The 27,801-nt window shown below is 43.5% G+C and overlaps 1 protein-coding gene across 6 annotated transcripts in view; it reads left to right on the top strand.

The window, feature by feature from the left end:
- Nucleotides 1-24,705, top strand: part of tnca (tenascin Ca) — a 48,579-nt gene extending 23,874 nt beyond the window's left edge. The window contains exons 2-29 of one of the 6 annotated variants that reach the window (XM_046370388.1): nt 1,723-2,286; nt 2,878-4,191; nt 4,732-4,995; nt 5,340-5,455; nt 6,529-6,682; nt 7,731-8,000; nt 8,391-8,576; nt 8,778-8,867; nt 9,253-9,516; nt 10,059-10,466; nt 11,882-12,346; nt 13,008-13,283; nt 15,340-15,612; nt 15,888-16,160; nt 16,393-16,665; nt 17,160-17,465; nt 18,863-19,135; nt 20,276-20,398; nt 20,781-20,924; nt 21,286-21,405; nt 21,570-21,713; nt 22,260-22,390; nt 22,509-22,641; nt 22,925-23,076; nt 23,229-23,325; nt 23,501-23,662; nt 23,862-24,025; nt 24,241-24,705. In XM_046370388.1, the coding sequence (XP_046226344.1) occupies nt 1,803-2,286; nt 2,878-4,191; nt 4,732-4,995; nt 5,340-5,455; nt 6,529-6,682; nt 7,731-8,000; nt 8,391-8,576; nt 8,778-8,867; nt 9,253-9,516; nt 10,059-10,466; nt 11,882-12,346; nt 13,008-13,283; nt 15,340-15,612; nt 15,888-16,160; nt 16,393-16,665; nt 17,160-17,465; nt 18,863-19,135; nt 20,276-20,398; nt 20,781-20,924; nt 21,286-21,405; nt 21,570-21,713; nt 22,260-22,390; nt 22,509-22,641; nt 22,925-23,076; nt 23,229-23,325; nt 23,501-23,662; nt 23,862-24,025; nt 24,241-24,351 (7,170 nt within the window). In that variant the 5' untranslated portion in view covers nt 1,723-1,802 and the 3' untranslated portion in view covers nt 24,352-24,705. The remainder of the gene's footprint in view (nt 1-1,722; nt 2,287-2,877; nt 4,192-4,731; nt 4,996-5,339; nt 5,456-6,528; nt 6,683-7,730; nt 8,001-8,390; nt 8,577-8,777; nt 8,868-9,252; nt 9,517-10,058; nt 10,467-11,881; nt 12,347-13,007; nt 13,284-15,339; nt 15,613-15,887; nt 16,161-16,392; nt 16,666-17,159; nt 17,466-18,862; nt 19,136-20,275; nt 20,399-20,780; nt 20,925-21,285; nt 21,406-21,569; nt 21,714-22,259; nt 22,391-22,508; nt 22,642-22,924; nt 23,077-23,228; nt 23,326-23,500; nt 23,663-23,861; nt 24,026-24,240) is intronic. The other 5 variants (XM_046370389.1, XM_046370390.1, XM_046370391.1 and 2 more) reach the window with 5 other exon arrangements.
- The last annotated feature ends 3,096 nt before the right edge of the window (nt 24,706-27,801 follow it).

Raw genomic sequence — 27,801 nt, 5'->3', positions numbered from 1 at the left:
GCACAAACATAAAATGTAATGAATGAATTACCAGCTAAAATTACTGTCAGTTCTGTGGTTAGCTTGATCTCAGTCGTTTAACATGCAACTGACACTTCACAAGTCTCCAAAGATGTTCCATGATGCAAAAGTAATCTGCGTATATTAAGGTTTAGGTAGCGGGAGAAAAAGTTGCAAACTTTCAATGGCTCACAGTGGCTCACAGTCAAGTCAAGTCAAATCAAACCAAACCTTATTTATCACATACACCAAATACAACAGGTGTAGCCTTACAAGCCTTACAAGCCTTTAACTGAAATTTCAGTTTTACCCCCCAAAAAGTAAGAGATAAGAACAGCAAATAATTAAAGAGCAGCAGTAAATAACAATAGCGGTTACTATATACAGGGGGGTACCAGTACAGAATGGGTGCGTGCTCGGTCCTCATGTGTGGGGGCACCGGTTTCGAGGTAATTGAGGTAATATGTACATGTAGGTAGAGTTATTAAAGTGACTATGCATGGATAATAACAGAGAGTAGCAGCAGCATTCCGGGGGAGGGGGGGTACAAATAGTCTGGGTAGCCATTTGATTAGCTACAGCCCCGTTGATGAGAATGGGTGCGTGCTCGGTCCTCATTTTTAGTCCACAATCATCTCCTTTGTCTTGATCACTTTGAGGGAGAGGTTGTTGTCCTTGCACCACAAGTTCAGGTCTCTGACTTCCTCCCCACTGTTGTGTCATCAGCAAACTTAATGATGGTGTTGGAGTCGTGCCTGGCCGTGCAGTCATGAGGGAACAGGGAGCACAGTAGGGGGGCTGAGCAAGCACCCCTGAGGGGCCCCCGTGTTGAGGATCAGCATGGCGGATGTGTTGTTACCTACTCTTACCACCTGGGCGCAGCCCATAAGGAGGTCCAGGATCCAGTTGCAGAGGGAGGTGTTTAGTCGCAGGGTCCTTTGCTTAGTGATGAGCTTTGAGGGCACTATGGTGTTGAACGCTGAGCTGTAGTCAATGAATACCATTAACACATTTTGTCCAGGTGTGAAAGGGCAGTGTGGAGTGCAATATAGATTGCATCATCTGTGGATCTGTTAGTGCGGTATGCAAATTGGAGTGGGTTTCTGGGATAATGGTGTTGATGTAAGCCATGACCAGCCTTTCAAAGCATTTCATGGCTACAGACGAGAGCTACGTGTCGGTAGTCAGTGGTTGCTTTCCTCAGCGGGAAAATACACTAAAGGGTTAGGTGTCAATCACTCACAACTTATATAGACAGTGTTCACCCTGTGAGAATATGTAAATAAAGAGAGGGAGAAAATATTTTAATCTTTTCTCATTTACATCTGAGTGAAACCCATTGATTAGAGGGGTTAATGACATACACACGGGATGCCGCTACATCTCAAACTTCATCCCTCTGGAATGTTATGGCCTTTAGTGTCCAGATTTAGCATTGTCAGTTTTACTGGTGCTGTTATCTAGGGTATAATAGACAGAATGCAGTTGGAATGTGCAGGTGTTCAAGTGTAACAACCTCCATTAGTCTGGGCAAAAAAGTTATGTTGACTGCTCATTGATCGATTTTTACCGTCTTGTAGTTGACGGAGTACACAGGTTATTGTCTGCCTTTACACGTTTTACAGTCATGGACGTCTCCCCAGCGTGACCCTGTGAAAATGTAGTTATCCATGTGCGTTATTGAGGCTATCTTTGACTTAATGTTTTTTGTTTACCTTCCAGGGCCCCTACACTGTTTTTCCAGATTTGGCCAGTCTTTGTCCCGATATTCCTAAAGCTGAGTCCAGTTAAGAGAGCCAAACATGAGTACTAAAAGCATTCTAGGCTGCCTCTTCCTGACGCTCCTTTTCAGCCTCTGCCAATCTGGGCTGGTGAGAAAAATACTTAGGCATAAACGGGCAACTCTGACAGCCACGGGAGGAGACAACATAACCCTCCCCAGTGCTGACCAGCCAGTGGTCTTCAACCATGTCTACAACATCAACGTCCCTGCTAGCTCCTTGTGCTCAGTGGACCTGGATGCGCCAGGAAGTACCAGCCTTGAGCCCCAGGATGCAGTTCCGCCATCAGGCCTCCACACCACCGAACATACCATGGATGGGCAGAACCAGATTGTTTTCACCCACCACATTAACATTCCCCAGCAGGCGTGTGCATGCACCGAAGGGTTCCCGGATTTGAAGGACCTCCTGAGCAGGTTGGAGATTCTGGAGGGAGAGCTGTCCACGCTGAGAGATCAGTGCACTACTGGAGACTCTGGCTTCTGCAGCGCTCAGCCAGTCACAGGTACTGTACTGTATACACGTCAACCTAATCACCTCCAGCTTCTGATTGGCTCATTCAACCCCTCTCCTCTCCCCTGGTCATCACTGTAAATTATCATGTGCTCTCACTCAACTTACCTGGTAAATAAATGGTTAGGAAACACAACACAACAGTTAGGATACTGCAAATAATATAATTGGGACAAGTTTAGGGTGTTTTGAAGGTTAAAGGGTTGAGAAATACTGGTATATTATAGCATGCTTAGGATGACTGTCACCTCATCACCTCCCCTTCCTTCAGAGGGACATCTGTTTTACTCAACCTCTGGGAAGCTTCACTGGAATTGAATGTGGGGTTGGGCTTAGCAGTGCTTTCTCTTTTACAGGGAAAAATGCTCTTGAAAATGGAATGAACATCGAAGCATGGACATACTCCGTGCTGATTAGAAGATTGTTATTCAGGACATAATTGGGGTTTCAAATGTCTCTGGTCTATAATGATAATACTTGATTACAATATTTCTAAATTACATTTGTTAGAGAAGTGGATTGGGGGGTAAGGGGCAGGATTATGATTCAGAGGGTTGTAAATCCCTTAACTCTGCTCCTTTAGGTGAAGTGGGGACCAAGCCTTACTGCAATGGCCGTGGCAACTACAGTGCTGACACCTGTGGCTGTATTTGCAAGCCTGGCTGGAAGGGACCCAACTGCACTGAGTCTGAATGCCCCAACGACTGCCAGGACCAAGGTCGATGCATAGACGGGAAATGCATCTGCTTCGAGGGCTTTGGCGGGAACGACTGTTTGCTTGAGGTTTGCAAAGTGGACTGTGGTGAGAATGGACAATGCATTGGCGGGGTCTGCAGCTGTGCCGAGGGTTTCATTGGAGAGGACTGTTCTCAGACGGACTGCCTGAACAACTGCCAAGGCCGTGGAAAGTGTGTAGATGAGGAGTGTGTGTGTGAAGAGCCCTGGACGGGTTCTGACTGCTCGGAACTCATCTGCCCCAACGACTGCTATGACCGTGGACACTGTGTCAATGGAACCTGCTACTGCGAAGAAGGTTTCACCGGGGAGGACTGTGGGGAGACAACCTGCCCCAGCAACTGCATGAGTCATGGTTTCTGTGTGAACGGCCAGTGTGTCTGCAGCGCTGGCTACACCGGAGAGGACTGCTCCAAGCTCACCTGCCCCAGTGATTGCAATGATAGAGGTACCTGCTTCAATGGCATGTGTATCTGCGATGCTGGCTACCAAGGAGAAGACTGTAGCCAGCTGACTTGCCTCAACAACTGCCATAACAGGGGGCAGTGTATCAGTGGGCAGTGCCATTGCGACATAGGCTACCAGGGAGAGGACTGCTCTGAGCTCTCCTGCCCCAATAACTGCCTCAACCGGGGCCGCTGTGTCAACGGACAGTGTGTATGCGATGAAGGCTTTGGTGGAGAGGACTGCAGTATTAAGACCTGCCCCTCGGACTGCTACGGCCGTGGAGACTGTGTGGACGGCCAATGTGTCTGCTATGCTGGCTTCACTGGTGAGGACTGCAGCGAGCTGAGCTGCCCCAACAACTGCCTGAATCGCGGACGCTGCGTTGACGGGCAGTGTGTCTGTGATGAGGGCCTCACAGGGGAAGACTGCAGTGAGAAGCGCTGTCCCAATGACTGCCTGGGCCAGGGATACTGTGTGGATGGAAAATGTGTCTGCCAGGACAGCTATGTGGGTGACGACTGCTCTGGACTCACCTGCCCTGATAACTGCAACAACAGGGGACTCTGTGTTAATGGGAAATGCATTTGTGAGGAGGGATACGTGGGAGACAACTGCGGAGAGCTGAGCTGCCTCAACAACTGCCAGGACAAAGGCCGCTGTGTGAATGGACAATGTCTCTGTGAAGAGGGATACATCGGAGAAGACTGCTCAGAAGGTAAGAATGGTTTCATTCAACTGACCCACTGATTTGAGAGAAAAAAAACAACGGAATAATTGGGTTTAGTTCATTTGTTAACTTTGCACGCTTGATACTTCCATGTGCTGGTTGAATGCCACATTAAATCCAATTACTTATTTTTCCAATATGTTTTATACTCGAAACATAATAAAATCCCCAAATACCATTTGAATTAATTTCAAAGGGGTTTTGCAAAAAGGATTAAAACTTCCATCTATGATTTCCTCTGATGCCAAAAGCTGTGCATTTCAGTTGTCTGTACTTCTGTCTCAAAAATATTTGGCGGTCCAAACCACTACCAGATGTGAGTCTGGGGAAAGCATTAGCTTTGTGTGGAGGATTGTTAGTGGCTGAGTGGCTTTGGATAAAAGTGTCTGCTAAATGGCATATATACAGTATATTATATATTATTATATTGAGGGCATGGGAAACTTAGTGTCTGAGATAGTAAAAAACTCAGACAAAAATATAACTATTTTCTGTCCCTCTTTTTTCTTTCTTTCTCATTCTCTTTAGTTTCCCCTCCAAAGGGCCTGACCGTAACAGAGGTCACCACTGAGACAGTGGACCTGACCTGGAATAATGAGATGCTGGTGACAGAGTATCTGATCACTTACGTGCCAAATGGTCCTGGGGGTCTGTATCAGGAGTTCACAGTGGGCGGAGACAAGACTGCTGCCACTGTCAGCGAGCTGGAGCCTGGCATCGAGTACCTGATCAACGTCTATGCCATCCTCAGCAACAAAAAGAGCATCCCAATCAGCGCCAGGGTGGCCACATGTAGGTCATGCCCGTTTAACGAGGCTTGCGTGATAAGACATCTTGCCTAAGATGTGAGAACTTGGGTCTCTGAGCAGTCTGGGTTCATGGGAATGTGATCCACGTTAGAATTTTTGTTTTTTTAAACAAACATTTGCATATTAACTGTAATCAGAATGCTATTCAGTCCAGTGGAGAAAATTTCACAGCACAATGTTTACACAAGGCTTTCTTTTTAAGGTGATTCCAACACAACCACTAGATTTGACTGATGCTTAACAAGTTTTGAAACCACACACTGTCTCGATGCACAATATCTTGTCATCAGGCATAACATATTATTGTCTCTCGCTCTGTCCTGCCAGATCTGCCAGAACCAGAAGGCTTGAAGTTTAAATCGGTGAGGGAGACCTCAGTAGAGGTGCTGTGGGATCAGCTGGACATTCCTTTTGATGCCTGGGAGCTCTACATCCGCAACACGGTCAGTCTGTCTATGTCTCTTTGCAATCTATCCACCTCTCTGCAAGTGATGTCTGCTGGGTCTTACCTAGAATTCCACGAAACAGCAGGGACAAGATGACAGATTTTCACAAGATGGCTTTGTTCTTTTAGTGAGGAGATCTTGAAATACTTGGCTATTTATCATGTCCAGTGAAGTAGCAATAACTATCAGGGTTGGGGTCAGTTCAGTTTTCAATTGAGACAACTCAAAATAACAAGGTTAAAAATTAAACATACACGATATACCACTAATTGCTATTACACTATTGAAGCGTGCTGTACTTTACACTATTGAAGCGTGCTGTACTTTACACTATTGAAGCGTGCTGTACTTTACACTATTGAAGCGTGCTGTACTTTACACTATTGAAGCGTGCTGTACTTTACACTATTGAAGCGTGCTGTACTTTACACTATTGAAGCGTGCTGTACTTTACACTATTGAAGCGTGCTGTACTTTACACTTTAAAGAATGACGCTGATGTGAACCGGTACGTGGAAAATAACTGCATTGCCTCAGATCACAAATCTGGGGGCTTATTATTACTGGCACGTTTTCTGCTCAGCTGCTAATGGCAAAGGTCTGGGCAGCCATAACCCATAATACCCTTCATATTGTTCCCAAGTTCATTTTCACAAAGGGCTGTATCCTCGTTATAACAGCAGCCAGCAGCCAGGACATGCTCAGCACTGTTTATTGCTAATCCCATTCTCCTCAGCGCTTGGGCTTTATTGCCCCATACATAAAATGTAAGGACCTGTAATCCATGATCAGCACTTCATCCCTATTACTATGGGCCAAATGGGCTTTGTTTGTAGCATTCTAATCTGAGGTAATCAAATACCTGCTAAAATAACCATGAGAAATTTTAATATTGTAGCAATTGTTATTGTTTAACTCAACATTAACTGTGTGAAATATTCATTTTGTTGATCCAAAGGACAAATTGACGTGGTTTACCTCAGCTTGCTTGTTGGATATGTAAGTAGGCTATGTAGCATGTATGAATCCAGAAATGCTATATTAAAAACAGTATGTATTTGTCCTTTCAGAAAGAGGAGAGTGGGAAAACCCTTACCACCCTTCCATCCTCCCAGACCTTGTATGAGCAGACGGGGCTAGGTCCTGGTCAGGAGTACGAGGTTTCAGTGGGCGTCATCAAGAACAATACCAGGGGACCTCAGTCTACTAAAATCATCACTACCAGTAAGCTTATGTAATGATTTTTCTCCCCCTAGTCAAATGCAGATCTGTATGTGCAAACTGGGAAGCCAACTCTTCTGACATTGTCATGCCATGCATGAATCAATCTAAACCAGGCTTCTCCCACGCATCCTGGCGACCACCCACATCCCATGGGGTGGATAAGGAAAATGCCTACACCTCACAAATCACACAAGCAGACAGAGGAACTGAACAGACCAATTTAACTGTCAATCATGGCATGAGGATGAGATGGAAAAATTGTCTAAACCCCCATTGTCGTTTCACACAGTCCAGTTTAACAGTCTTTTTTGCAAAAGTATTTGTATCTTTCAATGAGCCCTGCCATAAGCTTCTACTGCCAACTGTTTAGTCCATACATTAAGGTCAAATGGTTTCTAGCGTGAACTATGCTACCTCGTCTATGGAAAAGCCATTTCATTAAATATTCCTTGTTGATGGAGCCTATAAATATATATTCTCCTGACTTGTTCATAATTTATTTATACAGGCTTAAGTTCAGCACAGCTTTCAAGAATGAGGAATGAAGAAGTAGGTGATTTATACAGTGTGAACCTATGGCCTATTTCACCCGGTGAAGTCACCACAGCATGGAATTGAGAAACTTCTCCTGTGAAAATAAACACAGGAACTTACCAGAGGTCCTGTCAGAACACAGATCAGTGAAATCACATACCAAACAGTCAGAGTAACCAAACTGTTAATTACATTTGTTATGCCATAATTGTAACAGTGTCATGCAGGTCTTAAAATGTAGTTAAATTAAAACCAATACTCCTTGTGTCCTTGTGTCTGTAGCCCAAAGGGAGGATTTAAAACATGTGTGTGATCATTGTCCATGACAAACAGCACATACTTTCACCCTTTTAATTCCTTGTGATTGAATCCGTATTTTAGCTGAGTTGACTGAGAACACATTCTCATTTACAGCAACGACCTGAGGAATAGTTACAGGGGAGAGGAGGGTAGGTGAATGAGCCTGCAATAGTCATCCTTAACATATTGTATTCCTTGGGTCCCTTTCCCCCAGGGATTGATGGGCCCAGGCAGGTAGAGATGCGTGACGTGACAGACAGCTCAGGCTTGGTCACCTGGTTCCAACCCGTGGCTCAGGTGGATGGTGTCACCGTGTCCTATGGCCCCAGCTCCGACCCCACAGAGAGGACCAGTGTGGACCTGTCCACCTCAGACAAACAGTACAGCATTGACAGCCTCAGCCCAGACACTGAGTACCAGGTGTCCCTGGTCTCCAGGAGGGGAAACAGCATCAGCGATCCAGTCACTGAGATATTCACCACAGGTTGGGGCTTTATTTTATCCACTTCTGATAAGTGCACTCCTGCCGGGGCGGCAGAGTAGCCTAGTGGTTAGAGCGTTGGACTAGTAACTGGAGGGTTGCAAGTTCAAATCCCCGAGCTGACAAGCTACAAATCTGTCGTTCTGCCCCTGAACAGGCAGTTAACCCACTGTTCCTAGGCCGTCATTGTAAATAAGAATTTGTTCTTAACTGATTTGCCTGGTTAAATAAAGTTTTTAAAAAAGTGCAAACTGTGTTTGAGCACACTACAATTTTACAGTCCCAATTCAATTCCATTCCAGTCCATTCTTTTAAGTGTACCTGATAACAGGTACACTTGGATTGATCAAGAGTTCACTGTCATATTCCTTTCTTCTTCTTGCATTGTTACAGACCTGGACTCTCCTAAGGACCTGCAGCCACTGGGCCAGACAGACAACAGCGTCACACTGGAGTGGAAAAACAGCCGGGCAGACGTTGACAGCTACCGGGTGAAGTACAGCCCTATCTCTGGCGGTTCCCATGGCGAAGAGGTGTTCCCCCGTGGGCCAGGAGGCAACACTCAGGCAACTATCACTGGTGAGTGTCAACCATGACCAAATCCCAACATGCAATTATGTCAGTAGAAGATATAAGGGCTTTTTTCAAGATAGGATTCGCTATGACTTTGTTACTCTTGATGTCAATTCAATCAGGTACTCAAATCCTTCTCTGTTCTGCTCGATTGCAGGACTGAAGCTAATCAGGTACTCAATTCATCTCTGTTCTTCTCCATTACAGGATTGAAGCCGGGTACAGAGTACGGAATTGGTGTGACCGCCATGAAGAACGAGAGGGAGAGCCTCCCTGCCACCACAAATGCAGCAACCAGTGAGAGCATACGTTGACACGTTTTCATAGGATAGCCACTGTTCAACAGCAGCCCAAATATCCACCACCATAAGTGACCACAGACACTCTGCAGTCGTAGATATATATATTATATATATATATATAAAAATAACTTTCAATGCAACAGATTATTAGGGAACAATATGAGGCAAACATAGATGCGTTATGAGGTTCTGATGTTTCTAAGTGGTTTGGGAAACAATCTTCAAACCTCAGAACTATCATAGAACAGAATGAAATATGAAAGCACTATACTATCCATTGTTAAAACAGAGGAATTATGTTTGTACTTTCACTACCCTATGAATTGTACCTAAGGCTTGATAATCACTGATTGAAAGCTTTATACCACTTTCCTCCACAGACCTCGATGGGCCCAAGGACTTGGAAGTGAGCGAGTCCACAGAGACCAGCATGACGCTGGTGTGGAAGAGACCCCGAGCCAAGATCCCCGTCTACAGGCTGGTGTACATCTCCAAGGATGGCCGGAGGGAGGAGGTGGAGGTCCCTGGAACAGCCACCTCCTACAACCTAAACAACCTGACCCCCGGCATGATGTACACCATCACCCTGGTTGCTGAGAGGGGCTCAAAGAAGAGCACACCTGCCACCCTGTCCGCATCTACAGGTGAGGGTTGAAACAGAATCTTCACAACTGACTCCACCCTCGTATTGCAAGGCACAAATATGTGTGGTTGATCCTTTAAGAAAGTAGTTTCAGTTCTGCTCTCTGCAAATAACAATTTTCCAGTATACAATAATATTTTGCCAATTTGAAGTCACAGATTTGGTTTCAGGTCTGGGTAAAAAACATAGTCTCTTGTGGGAAACATTCAGCAAGTGCTAAACGTATGGATCCTATTGTACTGCTAACAGTTTTGCATTTTATAATCCTAAGAGATAAAGACATCTGTAACAGCTTTACCAATCCAAACATATTTCACAACACAAGCTCTTGGGAGTGAAATCATTTCCTCATATACATACCAATACTTGACAGAAGAATGTGGAATTACTAAGGGCAAGGGTCCGGTAGTTGTAGGCTGTAACTTACTTTATCTGTTGGGACAAAAATAGACAACACTGAGGCCAACAGTAACAGTGCAGAAAGACACACAATCTCTAAATGTCTTCCTTATCTGAATTTGTGCCTTTGTGTTTCTCTTGTAGCCTCTTTCACGTTTTACATAGCCAACCCTGCCCCTGATCTTACCACTCCCATAGGCTCGGAGGACAATATCATTAGTTTTGTGTCGTTAGACCCCTCTGACCCAGACCTACAGATCTCAGGGATGGGGCTTGAGCTCGAGGATAAGCTGGGAGAGCTGACTGTCTCAGTTGTAACGTCCGAAGGATTTGAACTTTCGTGGGAACCAAAGGCACATGTTGTCTATGATAGTTATATTTTAGAATGTAGAGACACTCTGGGATTATGGGATGTAAAAGAGGTCCATCTCCATGGAGATGCCAAAGGTTCTAGATTTCAAGGCCTGAGGGAATCGACAGAATATCGAGTAAAGCTTTACGGAGTAAGCAATAGCCAAAGATCCTCTCCGCTTGAAGCAGTCACAGTTACAGGTATATGCTTTACTTTTGGGCTGCATGCCTTCAGTACAATAGATATCCCTTTGTTGTTGAACATTGCTCATTTTAAGTCTGCCTGGATAGCAAAGTCAGGATTTGAACAAAGGAGTTGAGAAATTCAATACCAAACCTTTCACGTTTTGCATGATGGTATTGTGATTTCCAGCTGCAGTGGATCAGTACGCATGGCATGATATTAGAGGTTTGAGATAATACCATCTTTACAAAATGGCAGTCATTTCTTGCATGCTGAGGACGGCAGTCCTAAAACGGAAAGTGTTGCTTTCAAACTATGAAGAGGAATCCATGCCTTCTCTATTCCAGAGAAATTCAGATGAAGGACATTACTAAAATTGGTTATAGCAAATATAGCAATGGATACTGGGACTGTAAATGCTGTCATTTGCAGGGCATAATTTGCAGCTTTCTGTCAGCAACAATACGATCTATTGGTTGTTTAAAAACACGTTGTGGAACCCCCTCCCCCAAATAGGTTTGTTATCAGAAAAGTTGATACCTTTTAGCTGAAGAGATAAAGCATTAAGAAAATCAGTGAATTCCATGGAATGGCAATTCAGAGAGGTTACAATGTCTCCAGTGTTTCCCTGCAGATCAGCATGACATCCAGAAAAGTCGATTAGACTACATTTGCACACCAATTTCCTCCTTCATTGGAGTTTTTAAAAGCACCCAATTTGTTCTCTGTATGTCTGTGCCAACAAACTCATCCACTTCACTGTCATTGCTTGCCATCCCATTCAGATTGCATTTTCATTCTGAAATGTTTACAGTATTGCTTGCAAAGGACAATGTTAAAATAGCATATTATGCATCTTGAAACAACAAGACATGAATCAAACTCTAAAGTGTTCAACCAGGGTTCTGTTCCAATATCCATGCTTGCATAGTACACTAGTGGTGACCTAATATGGATATGGGAACATAAACAAAGTTGTGGGATAACTTTGGCAGTGCATGGCTTCTTCATCCATTTGAAGTGTACTGGGTACTGTCACTACGGTGGACTATTCGGAACCTTCAAAAATTAATGGCCCTCGTTCAAGGGCCATTAATGCATGAGCTGCTCAGTGTAAATGTACGTCTCCGATGCATGTGGACGTTTATGGTCCCTGACAACAAGAAAACCTGTGCAGCACCATAGAGAGAAAATGGTGATGAATGCAGAATTATTCCTTCCAAACCTCAATGGGAGAAAGTTAGACAAAAGACCTTTTGTTACTGTAATCAATCATTATGCTTTTTGTGGGTACTGTTAATCTTTTACTCTACCAGTTATTTCTTCTAACCAGATCTTCTTCCCACAGGTTAACCACTCTTTTTGTTTTTCTTCTGCTCCTTTAGAGGTTACAGGTTACACATTTAATCCTTTTGAATGTACTTTCATTTAGCACCCAAGTCTACCTCTACTGATGTAGTCGCTCTGAGTGTCAAAAGTGCTCAGACGACACAGTCTCCTGACACAGGAGCTGTTCATCCAACAGTCCTTCCCCTGGCTCCTCTGATCACAGAGGGGCCTACATCTACATCTCTGTACCCCAGGGGGGACATCCCCTCTGGGGCTGAATCTGAACCAGGGGCCTCCAGCCTGGAGACGCTAGGGGACCTCAATGTCACAGACGTGAGCCCCACTAGCGTAAGGCTAGCCTGGTCAGCCCCAGATGAAGCCTTTGATAGCTTTTTGGTGGAGGTGAATGCTCTGTCACGGATGGCACAAACTCATGTGACCACGGTACCAGGAAGTGCCAGGAAGACCCTTATAGAAGGCTTGTCCCCTGGGACACGCTATGAGGTTTCGTTGTATGGGAAGGTGGAGGGGGAGCAGTCTCTGCCTCTTCATGCTTTTGCCAATACAGGTACATGGAGCAGTGATTCTTTGCCATAGACATCCATAACCATCGGTCATCTTTCTCTCCATCCCTCTCTCCATCCTATCCTTATACATGTCATACATCCTCCCATTCATCCATCTGTCTTTGTATTCGTGTGTTCTGTGTCATCATAACTGACTAAGAAAGTGCTGCTGAAACACATCACAGTTTAATCCCTGCAATACATTGTATAGTTGATGTGGAATATATGGAATATATAAAGCAGGGTTCCCTAATTTGAGGCCCGCGGGTGATTTTATTTGTTGTTGCATTTTATTTTTTAATTGTCGGACATAAAAGACTGTAAAACCTCCAGCAAATCAACTCCAAGTGATTTCAATTTTGGAAATCTATTCCAAAGTATTCCCACCCATAATAAAGAGATTCATGTGATCGTATACAAATGTAAGCAAGGTTTGAAATTTGTTCGGGCTTCTTGCGGTCAATTTGCAGTATACAAATTATTTGTAATTATGTTACGGCCCCCTAACCATCCGCTCAAGAAAGAAATCGACCCTTGGCTGAATCTAGTTGATGATCGCTGATTATGGGATATAAAACATAATATGATGTGAAATATCGATTTTTGATATATTTCATATAGTGTATATTTTATTGACTGTACTATGATCTGTTTGTCTGCTAGAGGAGCTGAGGCCTGTGGTGGCCAACCTCACAGTCTCTGACGTGACATGGGACAGCTTCAATGTGTACTGGACTCCCAAGGACGGGGAGTTTGAGAGCTTTGTCATTGAGGTGACAAACTTAGAGGGAGGTCCAGAGAGTGAGAACCTCACCTTGTCGGCTGATGCCTTCAACCTGGGCATTTCTGGCCTGAGTCCTAACACTTTGTATAGGATTGGCCTGTACGGGCTCCACCAGGGCTCCTTCCAGGAGCCGGTGTATACTGAAGCCACTACAGGTACCTATGAATGGAGGTGTCCCCCAAGGTTCTGTTCTTATCCCTCTTTACTTTTTCTTCACTGTGCCTTTTGAGCAATTTCTCTCTATTCCAGTTGGGATCTGTGGTGAACAGCATACACACACACCTGCCTGTTTCCATTCACATGCAAGCATCCACAGCACTGCACGTAGCAAGCAAGATCACTGACGTAACCCTTCAATTTAGCCTTTTTTACCAATGACAATGTTTCATTCTAACAACACCATGCCATGTGTCATTCTTACTCTCCAGCCACTGTGTCAGTCTTTCACCACAGGGCAGGGTGCTGGGCATCACCTACACAAACCCTTACCTTATAACTGAAACAAGCAAGCTGCCCGCAAGTGACCAACCTCACCCTGTCTCGCCCCTCCTCACATTCCTGAGTGCATGAAGCCCTCCCCCTGCCATTACATGCATCGTGGTGAGTTTTGATGTGCTGCAATAATTGCAAAAGAAAACCAAACAACACCTCCTCCCCCCCATCCACATTAAACAGTGTCCATTCGCCATCATTCCATCAACCCCCCCCCCCCATCCTCACAGACTGAGTAATTAACCTATAGCTTGTTTGCCTGTTGGAGTCATGCTTTAACTGAGTGGCCAGAACGGCTGAGTGACATTAGAGGCCTATGCATTGGTTTCAGTACGAGAGAGACTGGAAATGTAGGCCTAATAGTATACAATGAACAATGGAGGCTGCTGAGGGGAGAACAGCTGGCTGGAAAGGAGCAAATGAAATGGCATCAAACACCTGGAAACAATGTGTTTGATGTATTTGATACTGCTCCAGTCATTACCATGAGCTTGTTTCTCCCCAATTAAGGTGCCACCAACCTCCTGTGACAATGAATACTATGTACTGTGTGTGTGTTGTAACAACATTAACTCCTCTTTTAGATATTATATTTGTGAAACATTGTTTATTCCTACTATAGTGCAACAAAACAGCAACTTATTGTCCTACTCAATGTAATGTGTGTGCATGATTTCAACTTGTTTGTGAATGTCTCTTGCACATAAGTGTTTTCCTTTCCCTTGTCAACAAACGCTTCCAAAGGCATGGAGTGTTTTTAACATCATCACCCATCCATATTATTAACATCATAAGTGAATGGCTCTCCTGCTTGGGTTTGGCAATGTACTATCTCACCAACAACATGTCTACTGTCTTCTAGCCCAGGGTTCTCCAACTCCTGTCCTGCAGAGCTACTGAGTATCCATGCTTTTGTTCCAGCCCAGCACTAACTACAGGGTACAATTGTTTACTATTTGAAACAGGTGAGTTAGTGCTGGGCTGGAACAAAACCTTACATTACACACCCAGTAGCTCTCCAGCACCAGAGTTGGAGACCCCTGCCTTACGTCACATTTTGACACTAAATTCCACCGTACACTTCTGTCAAAAAGCATACTTGTCAAGTCGAGCAAATCCTGTTGACAAATCCTGTTGACTTTCTTTTATATATATATATATATATATCTCCGGCACTTTGGCTATCTGTCACTTCCCTGTTTGTGTCTATGTCAGTGTCTTACTCTGTCTTGTCTGAACAAACACTGAACAAAACATGCACATCTATTTTTAGAATAAGAGCTAGTCCTGACCTGGCTTAAATTGGAATAATGATGATATCACTTACACTTTATATGGCACAAATGCTATTATTATTTATGTGACACATTATGATGAGTACTGATGTGTTACACTGCAATATATTTGTACCTTTCTTTAGTCTTCACCACATCCCCAAAAGCTTGCCGTTGTATTGTCAGAATTCAAATGTGCATGTCATTCATTTTTCATTATATTCAAAGACTATCGAGAATGGCAGGTGTGAGGTGAGTGCCATGTGAAATTGCACTTATTATTCTCATTTATCTTTGATAAACAAAATCATCTACAATCTATTATCATCCCCTTAGATAGATAATTGAATATGTAGCAGCCAAACGAGTGAATTCATAGGCAATAGGCATATTGCTTTTAACATTTTAGCTTATTTAAAAATCCAATAACTGTTTCTTCCTTTAGTGAGCGAGCCAGTGGTTGGCAATCTGTATGTATCTAATTTAACATCAGAGAGTTTCTCCATCTCCTGGAATGGCACTGAGGGAGAGTTTGACGGTTATGTCCTGGAGATTATTGATTCAGATTGGCTGAAGGAGCCAAAGGAATATAACATATCCCAGAATGCAATGTCTCATGACATAACAGGGCTAAGGCCCAGCACTGACTATATAGCCTACCTCACTGGGATTGTCAAGGGATCACGAACCCATGCCGTCAGTATTATTGCATCAACAGGTATTTCTATTTTGTTTGTTTTGTTTATTTCTAAAGCCAGAACGAGCGCATGATCACTTTGCTCCATATTGAAGTTTGCAATGCTTTTCTGATCATTTTTCTTGAGCACACATACTTATTATATAAAATACACATTGACTTCATTATAATCTGGGTCACTTGAAGTTTTTGACACTGGATTAAATGGAAAACAGTTAATTGAGGGGACAAAAGGATAGTAACAGTGTGCCACCCTTAAAAAAATGAATGAATGCTGACTTTTCTCTCCTTTGTAGCTGCAGAGCCTGACTTGTCCAGGCTAGTTGTTTCTAACGTTACCTCAGACAGACTTTCACTGTCATGGAGGAGAGGGGAGAAGGCTTTTGATAACTTTATAGTAGAAGTCAGAGAGTCTGCTTTGCCCTCGCAGGCCATGGGCCGCACCCTGCCTGGAGCGGCTCGCACCACAGTTATGACTGGCCTCAAAGGGAGTACAACCTACGACATCAAACTGTACGCTAGCTCCGCTGGACAGAATACACAGCCCCTATTCGCTGTAGTCACCACAGGTATTGCATCGCATGTATTTTTTCTCCATATGTTACATTATAACATATTATAATTCCGAATTCAAAAGCTATTACTCTTAACTAGCTCATGAGTAGTCAAACCCCGACTATAAAAATAATCATAACTTTATAGTTTCAGCCATAGTACTAGACTGTCAAACAGATAACGTCTAAATTTGATATCACACTCCTCATCTCCCCTAATTCAAAATCACTGTTCTCTTTTGTCCAGAGGCAGTCCCACAGTTGGGCTCAATAGCTGTGTCCGAATCTAGCCCCGATAACTTCACCCTGTCCTGGGGTACAGTGGCTGGTCACTTTGATGGCTTTGTCATCCGGGTCGGTGACCCTGAACAGCTGTTTGATACACTGGAGTTCACGCCGTCTGGCGAGGTCCGTAACATTACAGTCACTGGCCTAGTGGACGCCACTGACTATGACATTGAACTGTACGGTATTTCTCATGGGCGCCGCACCCCTTCCGTTTCAGCCCATGCCGTCACAGGTACTATGTCATTTACTCAAATCTTACCACTTATGTTGAAACACTGACAGGGTGGAAATGTGTGTCCCAGTAGCCAAAGAATTACACATGAACTCTCCAGGGACCCACCCAGGTTTAAGCGGGACAAATTTGCAGGCTTTGAATAGTGTTCAAGTGAACATTACAAAGAGGCGTGATGGATACAGTATTCTTGGATGAGGATCTTTACTTTAGTGTTTCAACACCCCCTTTTATCTACACGACATGTCCACCGTTTTTAATTAAGTGTTTGTCACCCATTTATAAACATGATATCAATCTATTTAGGCTATGTGCATGACTAGATTCTCCTAATTGAATTGGGGCTCTACAAGTCAAAGGGCCAACTGCGCCGAAGACAACAATTACTTTTGCAATCATTGCACACATCAACTACCATATGTATTCTCACCACGTCTTACCCCTCCTCTACCCGACCCTAATACCCCCCCCAAAAAAACTCCTGCTCCCTCCAGCATCATTACCCAAAGTGGAAAACTTGACCATTTCTGAGATCACCCCATTCGGCTTCCGCGTGTCCTGGAGGGCGCATCATCCTCAACAACAGGAAGGGGCTCCCTCTACTGGTGGCTTCGGCCACTTTCACATAGTGGTGTCAGACTCAGGCTGGCTACTGGAACCTCAGGAGTTCATTGTCCCTGGCAACCAGAGCTTCTTGGACATCTGGGGCCTGATCACTGGCATAGGCTATGAGGTCAGGCTGACTGGGGTATCCAGTACTGGGCTGGTCTCCCGCCCACTGACCACAGTGGCTGTGACAGGTACCACCCACAGAGGCGTCATGGCTGTTGAAAATGAGGGGGCATGAGCCCCCTACCAATTTGATCAATTTGTAGATAAAAGGTATACAAGATATAGATGATTTTTCTCACAATTCATTGAAATACATTGAATTCGGTCATCAGTGCCCCCTCAAAAAATAAGGTGCATGATGCCTCTGGCCACACTACACACACTGTAGGCTGAAATTCTAAGATGCACACAATTAACTTGGAGTTAGGATTCGGCCCTGTACAAAGAGGCTTCTCCATCACAGTGAGGTGTCACTTGGGACAGCTTGAGGGATTGGTCACTATTCAGGCGAAGTGAAAACACAGGTTTACTTTACTTACTCAAGGGGTGATTGATTCCCAACTTGTACTTTTACTGTATCACAACAAACTAGTAGGCCTTTCCACTGTAATCTTCTGAGAAAGGATGAAATATTAATGCCATCAATGCTTTACTTTGGTGGGGAAGCCTCAACACACAACCCTACTACCTCCTCCAACATCTCACTTACTTTTCCAGAGCAATCTGATTACTCTTAATATTTTCTTCATCCTCTTCATGTTTGAAGCATCATGGGGGTCTTGCCTGTGTTTTCAGTTTGAAGCTTAATTGTTACAGCGAAGAAGTGTGTGGTGCTCTGCTTTTTCCTCTCTCCAAAATATGAAAATATGTTTTCATATTTTAAACTGTGTTTTCCCCTCAGATTTCACATAATGTGACACTGTGAACATTACGGTGTAATGGATGTCATTTTCAGTGGACACATATCACTGTCACTAACAATTGTTTGAGGTAGGCTAAGCAAGCAATATCTAAGTTTCACCTGTAAATATTAGACTGATAAGGCGTTTAAAAAACAGTCTTTATTTCCAGTTGAAAATGTCTGAGGATGGTAATGGACCATTGATTGGATAGTAGGCCTAGCCTATAAGTAGGAAAACACAGACAAATCAACATGGCATTTTCAGCATGAAATGTCAGTTGACCTAACCACTCGTTCTCTTATTTACCTTTGAATGCACTGAATGCTGGGCTGGCATTGAGGATGCATGCGGTGTGGATGGATTGTTTTGGCCAAATCCTTGGCTTGATGCAACAATCATGGAGAATAGTAATGACTTGCTAATTGACGTCAATAAATGTCTCCACAACCATGAACGTGTCTATTACTCAATAAAATAACAAAGGAATGCAAAGCACCTTGACGATTTGAAAGCATGTCAGAGTGGTGGTAGCCAGTTCATGAGAATTTAACCAAAAACTAGGAGTCCTACTCTCTCACCTTTTCCATCTAGTCGCCGAAAGTTGCCGTCATCAAATTTGTTTTCTAGTAATTGGGTGAATGTTTCTCGACAAGTACGTCGAATTGAATTCTCTTTCCAACCAGAGGCTGAGCCAGAAGTGGAGCACATGTTTGTCTCGGACATCACTTCAGACAGTTTCCGCCTGGCCTGGACAGCAGATGAAGACATGTTTGATAGATTTGTGATCAAAATTAAGGACTCCACAAAGTTTGCGCATCCGCAAGAAGTCAACGTCCTTGGTGACGAGCGAACCAAGATTTTAACGGGACTCACCGGCGGCACCGAGTACGAAATCGAGCTGTACGGTGTCACTTTGGAACAGCGCTCCCAACCAATTACCGGTGTTGCTCGAACAGGTATTTAAATAAAGGGCCTATTTTCTGACAATCTGAACTATCAGTAAATGCCAAAGCACAATGTGGTCTGCATCTCACATCTCTCGTCTGATTTCTCTGGAAACAGGTGTCTTGATTACAAGATGCAATACTGATCTTTGTTTTGACTGGGTTTTGTAATAATACTTTTTGTTTTTACTGGTTTTCTTTTCCAAGGGGTATGCCTTCAGGGATATATCTAAATGCCACTGATAATTATTTTATGTATTAATAGTTCTAGGCCTGTGAGCATCAAGGGACCAAACAAGTGGCTCCTGGGGGGTGCAGCGGTCTAAGGCACTGCATCTCAATGCTTGAAGTGTCACTACAGACACCCTGGTTCTAATCCAGGCTGTATCACAACCGGCTGGGATTGGGAGTCCCATAGGGTGGCGCACAATTGGGCTAGCGTTGTCTGGGTTTGGCTGGTGTAGGCCGCCATTGTAAATAAGAATTTGTTCTTAACTGACTTGCCTAGTTAAATAAAGGTTACATTTAAAAAATTGGCTTTGCATGTCTCTTTTTCCCCATATGATATACTTTTCAGGAATATGGAGACATGTTTTTGCATTAGATTGTGCTGCTTCTTATGCTTGGATTTAAATGCAGCTCAAAGTCCATGTGTTCTGATGCCCATTATAGACCAATTTTCATAGCCTATACATTTTACTGGCCACTAAACTGGTTAAATTGTGGTTACTGAACTGGTTATTTTTTTTGTAGCATGTTTGACAAAAGTTTAATGGTTTGGTTCATGCATTGAAATGTGCTCCCTAAAGAGCACACTTTTTGTTTTTGCATTTTGGGAAGTGTGATACTGATGCACCCCTGTTGATCTGTAGATTGCAGTGTGTTTCAATCTTACTCTGGCTGGGGTGATTGTGGTGGGCCTTTGTTGGTTTTCAGCAAATATGTTTTCTCACTGGAATTGTGTGTGTCTTTGTGTGCCTTTCTGATTTGTCAGTGTGTATATTGACACACCATAGGGCAATAGGCCTATTCCTTTGAATAAACTGACCTCAGTAAAATCGATTCCTGATCAAAAATCAAACTCAAACAGATCAATCTAACTTTTCTCATTTTTTGCTTGCCTTTTTAACCCTGACCCCATCGCTGTGCCAGGTCTGGGCGCTCCAAGAGGCATCCGCTTCTCTGAAGTGACTGAGTCCTCGGCCATAGTACACTGGATCATGCCTCGTGCCAGAGTGGATAACTACCGCATCATCTATGTGCCTCTCCAAGGAGGTGAGTGAATAGCCTCATATCTTATAGTGGCAGTAAAGTCTACCCATTATAATAAGGATATTGGACTGCGTTTATATAGTACTTTAGGCCTCAAAAGGGCTTCATGTGGCATGGGGGGAGGAATTTCCTCTCCTCCAGTATTTTTCAAATTGGACAAAGCACTCTCTCTAGTGGAATATAGAGTAATCACACGGTTTCTTCACACAATAATTTACACTAGTGTAGAACTGTGAATATCTGCAGCTGCTACCAGGGAAGGAAAGGAAACCAGTTCCTTAAAGTGGATTTAGCAGTACGATTTAACAGCACCATTCAACATTTATTTACTTCAGGATAGAAGAACGTAAAGTAGCATAAATGCAATATTTTCTCTCATCAACAGGCAGCCCAATGACAGTGCTAGCAGATGGGACTGAGACCCAGGCCATGTTGCCTAACATGTTGCCAGGAGTGACCTATCAGGTCACCATCTTTGCTGGGAAGGGCCTGGAGGAGAGTGACCCGGGGACAGAGAACATCACCACAGGTGTCCGACTACTCTTTAGCATACATTTACACATTTGACCTTTTACTAAATACATGAAATTATATAATACGTTTGCATTCAAGTCACAGTGCTATGAGGAGGATAGACAGAAGTCTCTGTGTCATGCATAGACATTATGAGCATTTCATAAATCATTAGCTTCATACATTCATAATCAACAGCACATATGGTCCTCCTCTACTCTGTCCACCCCAGTCAATTATTCAAGGAAAAAGTATGACATCATTGCATTGGGTTGTTTGCAGGTCATAATATTGTCAGTACAGGTGTTTGTTTTCTGAAGCTGTTGTGGCTACAGGCCTATGTGTGTAACAAAGCTGTGCATTTTCCTCCTCCTTAGCTCTGGACAGGCCTCAAGCTCTTTCTGCTGTCAACGTCACTGACACGACCGCCCTGCTGCTGTGGCAACCAGCTCAGGCCACTGTCGATGGCTACGTCATCACCTACAGCGCAGATTCAGGTTTGTGTGTGTTTCACAAGAGCAAGGCACAGATTGCCAGGAGCTGACATGTATTTATGTACATGATGTATTTGTATCAATGGTATCCCTCATCACTAGCCAAAGAGACACAGCACAATAGGACAGTTGGTGGTGATATTGTCTCTTTCCTCTGCTGTCTGCAGTGTCCCCAGTGATGGAGCACGTTTCTGGAAACACGGTGGAGTTTGAGATGGGCTCCCTGGTCCCTGCCACACACTACACAGTAGGGGTGTATGCCATGAGGGAGGCACAGAAGAGTGGCACCATCACCACTGAATTCACAACGGGTAGCTCTCCAATCAGATGCTTCATATATAGGAGCATTGGGTCTGATTTTCAAACAACAATCAAACTGTGTAATATTGTATTGTTCATGAATTCAATATTAAGACATCTGTGATATCATTATTATTATTATTATTTATTTTTGTTGTTGTTGAATTTTACCCATTTTTCTCCCCAATTTCGTGGTATGGGCTCAGGAGAGACGAAGGTTGAAAGTCATGCGTCCTCCGATACACAACCCAACCAAGCCACACTGCTTCTTAACACAGCGCGCATCCAACCCGGAAGCCAGCCGCACCAATGTGTCGGAGGAAACACAGTGCACCTGGCTACCTTGCTTAGCGTGCACTGCGCCCGGCCCGCCACAGGAGTCACTGGTGCGCGATGAGTCAAGGATATCCCTACCGGCCAACCCCACAGGGCCGGTTGCGACAGAGCACGAACCCAGAGTTAACCACTTAACCACTGCGCCACCCGGGAGGACCTGTGATATCATTATTTAACATGTTTAACATGTGATCCTTCCACTTTCCTGTTTGTGTCTTTAGAAGTGGATTCTCCTCGTGACCTGGCGGCCACTAATGTCCAGACAGACGGTGCCACTCTCACCTGGAAGCCTCCGCGTGCCGCCATCACCGGATACATCCTCACCTTCACCTCACCCGACGGCACAGTCCGGGTACGGGTTTATGAGTCCGCACACTGGCCCCAACTATCGATCATCAATGGCTATTTTACAGCTACATTTTCCAAAGTGCTTTACATTATGAATAAAGATTGATTTGATTTGAATACAGGAAGTTGTCCTGAGCCCTACAGCCACATCGTACAGCATGAGTGAGTTGAGTGGCTCTTCAGAGTACAGCGTCAGGCTACAGGCCATCGCTGGAGCCCAGCGGAGCCGCCACGTCACCAATGTCTTCACCACCAGTAAGTAGACTGCTACACACACCACCTCCTTCCCCTCACAGCTTTACAATGGGCAGATCTCAAGTGATGCTCTATTTCCTATGTAGTGCACTGTTCTTGATGTGTGTGTGTGTGTGTGTGTGTGTGTGTGTGTGTGTGTGTGTGTGTGTGTGTGTGTGTGTGTGTGTGTGTGTGTGTGTGTGTGTGTGTGTGTGTGTGTGTGTGTGTGTGTGTGTGTGTGTGTGTGTGTGTGTGTGTGCGTGTGCGTGTGTGTGTGTGCGTGCATGCATGCGTGTGTGTGTAGTTGGAGGATTATACAGATACCCTAAGGACTGCTCGCAGGCTCTGCTGAATGGAGACACGATCTCTGGCACCTACAACATCTACCTGGGAGGGGACGAGAGCCAGCCCATCCAGGTCTACTGTGACATGACCACGGACGGAGGAGGATGGATGGTGAAGAACACACACACACGCACGCACGCACACACACAAAGTTTAAACTCCAGGTTTGATTGGATTGACCTTTACATGTTTGTGATAACACTGAAGCCAAACCACTGACATCAGGGCTTGTATATGACAGGTTCTGTCAACTCTCTTTACAGGTGTTCCTGAGGCGCCAGAATGGAAATCTGGAGTTCTTCAGGAACTGGAAGAATTACACCGGTGGCTTTGGGGACATGAATGATGAATTCTGGTTTGGTGAGTCCACATCTCTCCACCCTTCCTTTATTTGGATCTTATTTTCTCCCTTTATTCAGTATTTGTGGCCAATGCGGAAGTCAAACCACAAGCATTAGGTTGCATCACCATGCTCCAACCAATTGAGCCATAGGAAACAGGAATGGCACTGTGATGTCATTTCCTGTCGTTTCAGGTCTGGCCAACCTCCACAAGATGACGGCATCAGGCCAGTACGAGCTGCGTGTGGACCTGAGGGACAGCGGGAAGTCGGCCTATGCTCAGTATGACAAGTTCACCATCGCAGAGCCACGTAGCCGCTACAAGATATACTTAGGAAGATATAGCGGCACAGCAGGTAAGGACAATTATAATAATAGCTGTGTTTATTAGTGCTCCTGCATAGAAAATCTAGTCAGATCTAACGTGATTAAAATTCCATTGAAATATACCAATACACTTTACAGTAAAAAAAAGTTACAATAAAAGACAATATAACTGTGATTGAACTATCCATATTTCTTCTCACCAGTCAATGTGTTTTTCTTGTTTCCTAGGTGACTCTATGACCTATCACCATGGTCGGCCCTTCTCCACGTACGACAATGACAACGACATTGCAGTAACCAACTGTGCACTGTCCTATAAGGGTGCCTTCTGGTACAAGAACTGCCATCGTGTCAACCTCATGGGAAAATATGGTGACAATAGTCACAGCAAGGTACAAAAAGTGTGGCCTACAATGTATTGACTTCCTTTCTGCTATCACAAAGTGTGTGTGTGTATGTGTGTGTTTGTACGTGTGCGTACATTATATTATTGTCAGAGTATGAAACAAGATTATTACATGTATTATTTATTACACATGCACACATATTTTGAAATACTGCGGTGTGTAAAATGTAAACATGTTAAAAAACATATACCTTTTTTCAGGGTATCAACTGGTTCCATTGGAAGGGACACGAGCATTCAATCCAGTTCGTCGAGATGAAGATTAGACCCGTCAACTTCAGAAACGTTGAAAGCCGACGGAAAAGATCATAGACTTAATACCTGTACATGGTTATATTGTGAAGATATGTGGTGGAGGGTTTGGAATGGTCAGAATAGGCACTTTTGTGTGTTTGATTTGTTTTGTTGTTTGCGTTCATTGGAGAATGCTCAAGCCAAGTATGGCTCCTTATATTATGTCCAAAGATATTTGAATATGCCAATTAAGAATAAGGCAGTTTGATTATGAAATGTGAAACAAGGAATGGAGATTTCAGTTCCACTTATTTTTATGGTGCGGGTAAAAAGAGTCCTACTGTAAGTTTCACTCTCGCTCTTATGTTCTATTCTCCCACACAGTTACGTTCTCTTTCTGGCAGTCCATGAAAAAAACTGTATGAGCACCGTTCTTTTTCTGGCAGTCCACGTTGAGGGACGGGGAAAAAAACTGTCTTTATGAGTCTCCCCACGTTGAGGGACGGGGAAATAATAACGTGTCTTTTCAACTAGGCACATGGAAATAATAACGTGTCTCCTCAGTCTCCCCAGACGTTGAGGGACGGGGAAATAATAACGTGTCTTTATGCCACATCCCTCAGTCTCCCCAGACGTTGAGGGACGGGGAAATAATAACGTGTCTTTATGCCACATCCCTCAGTCTCCCCAGACGTTGAGGGACGGGGAAATAATAACGTGTCTTTATGCCACATCCCTCAGTCTCCCCAGACGTTGAGGGACAGGGAAATAATAACGTGTCTTTATGCCACATCCCTCAGTCTCCCCAGACGTTGAGGGACGGGGAAATAATAACGTGTCTTTATGCCACATCCCTCAGTCTCCCCAGACGTTGAGGGACGGGGAAATAAAGCTATCGAGGTTAAAGGAAAATTCCACTCAAAAACTATATTTTTGTCCACTGTTGATACAGTCCTACAATGTTTTGCATGTCAGCAGATACGTTTTCAAGATACTGGACTTTCAAGAAGCAAAGTGTCACTTGCCACATCAGCATAATGATGTAAAACGCATCGTATGATGCCAAACGCATCATTATGATGATGTGACAAATGACACTTTGCCTCTTGAAAGTCCAATGTCTTGGAACCTTGCCTGCTGACCTGCAAAACATTTTGGGACTGGATCAAAGGGGGATGAATGAAAAAAAAATACAAAAAAAAGAGTTTCCTTGTACAGACCTGAGGGCAGGACTGACTAAACGGGGTATCGTTTGTTTCATATTGAGTGATTGATATTTCAAATATAATGTTATATTATTTAAACCTATTGGAATTCATTAACAGTATGTCCACAAATACAACAAAGCAGGAAAACTATTCTTGAGAAGATTATGGTAGTGATTTGAACCACTGACATCATTGAATACCGGGTTTAAATTATGTCTGACATTTTTTTTCAACTGAATAAAAAACAGATGTCTATATGAAACCCTCAATACAATAAAATATACTTTGTTAAAAGGTGTCAGCATTTTTCTTGCTGCCAATGTCAAACATACCTGTTTCTTTACTTAAAAGTTTCCCTTCAACAGCAGATGGCAGTGTTGAGTGTTCATGTGTTCATGCCTTAACCATGAGAAAAGTACTCATCAGTATGCATCACACAGATTGAGAGCATATTAACCTCACTAGGGTACGTGGGACACTAGCGTCCCACGTGGCCAACATCCAGTGAAATAGCAGAGCGCCAAATTCAAAAACAGAAATACTCATTATAAAATAAGTCAAAAATAGCAAAAGTATTCAACAAACAATAATACACATCAACTTACTAGACTACTTCTGTAAAAGTGGCTCTTTAATGTTGTCTTTTTGTAATCTAGGGTAAACAATTTTAAAAAGTAAGCTAAAATCAAAAGGATTAAATATGCTGTGGTGTCATGTATCTACAGAGTGATAATATCAAATATTGATATTTTGGTAAGGGGGACATGTGAAAGCAGTGAAGAATGTAGAGCAGCAGATAGATAGCAGATAGATAGCTAGGGGAGCCAGCCTGGTCTGGGATCATGTGGTTCTACAGGTCAAGTCAGAAGAATCACTCATGAATCCCTATCTCCTCATGTTAAAGGCTTAAAGGCCCATGACTTAATTGGAAAAACAACACAACGGCAGCCCGGTCACTTTCATGTTGACCCATACAGAATAGAAAAAATACATCTGACGCAGGTATCAATTTATGACAGTAATGTAGGTGAAGAAAAACATGGTGTGAAATAGTTGCAAAGACTATAAGGCTGTGTTTACTGAAAAGTCCCTGGTTGATATTGTGAGCATTCATCATATACCATGTACATGTAGCACACAAACTAACATCCAGCACACAGGCAAACATTCCCTTTCAGTAATGTCATGATTGGATGATAATATTACTAAACAGTAATACAGAACAATAATATTTCATAACTAGGCCTGGATGGAATCAGCTTTTTGATCAAGTTTATTTGTCTGCCTTTTTAATCCATTACATGACATGTACTGTATTGCAGTGTTTTGATTGATGATTTCAAATCCTACTTGAGGGGTTTAAGGAAATTCTTATTTAATCTGTTTGTATTCATAACATATGAACTTGGGTTGCAGGAGATTTCCACTGGGACATCTTATAGAGACTTTACCTGATTGCATGTACTGAATACATTATTTTCCATTTAATTTATAGGGCAATGCATAGTTACCTCCCACCCCATCGGCAAATACACATTAGAATAGAACAAAAATATTATTACGCAACATAATGAACAGTTAGACACATATATCAAACATTGTCACACAATGATGAAAGAGAACATCTCTATGGTCGCAGATAAATAGGGTCAACAAGTTCAGGTCAACAAGTTCAGTAGACCAAATACCGGCATGTTAGTTGACAAATTAATGGATATTTAATGGATAATGTACTGTATGTCAATAATTCTACAGTTGGATATGTGCCTTCATCACATCCTATTTTTGGTCCAGATTCTGGGTACTGGTGGATGCCATGCATTCCTCGAAAGGTCAGTTCTTTGCCAAGGACATTTCAATTCTCTCACACTAGACAAGTTCTAACAGCTTCCTTTGTATCTGTGGTGGAATCTGACTGAGAGCAGCTGGGTTCATGCCGACAAGTGTTGAGTATATAATAATAATAATTTGAAGAGGCGACTCTGGAATGCTGGCCTTCTAGGCAGAGTTGCAAAGAAAAATCCATATCTCAGACTGGCCAATAAGATAAAATGGGCAAAAGAACACAGACACTGGACAGATGAACTCTGCCTAGAAGGCCAGCATCCCGGAGTCGCCTCTTCACTGTTGATATTGAGACTGGTACTTTACGGGTACTATTTAAAGAAGCTGCCAGTTGAAGACTTGTGAGGCATCTGTTTCTCAAACTAGACACTCTAATGTACTTGTCCTCTTGCTCAGTTGTGCACCGTGTCCTTCCACTCCTTTTTCTATTCTGGTTAGGGCCAGTTTGCGCTGTTCTGTGAAGGGAGTAGTAAAC

This window comes from Oncorhynchus gorbuscha, linkage group LG11 (assembly GCF_021184085.1).
Source record: "Oncorhynchus gorbuscha isolate QuinsamMale2020 ecotype Even-year linkage group LG11, OgorEven_v1.0, whole genome shotgun sequence".
Lineage (NCBI taxonomy): Eukaryota > Metazoa > Chordata > Actinopteri > Salmoniformes > Salmonidae > Oncorhynchus > Oncorhynchus gorbuscha.
Note: the sequence above shows the minus strand (reverse complement) of the source record. Positions and strands in the feature narration are given on the sequence as shown.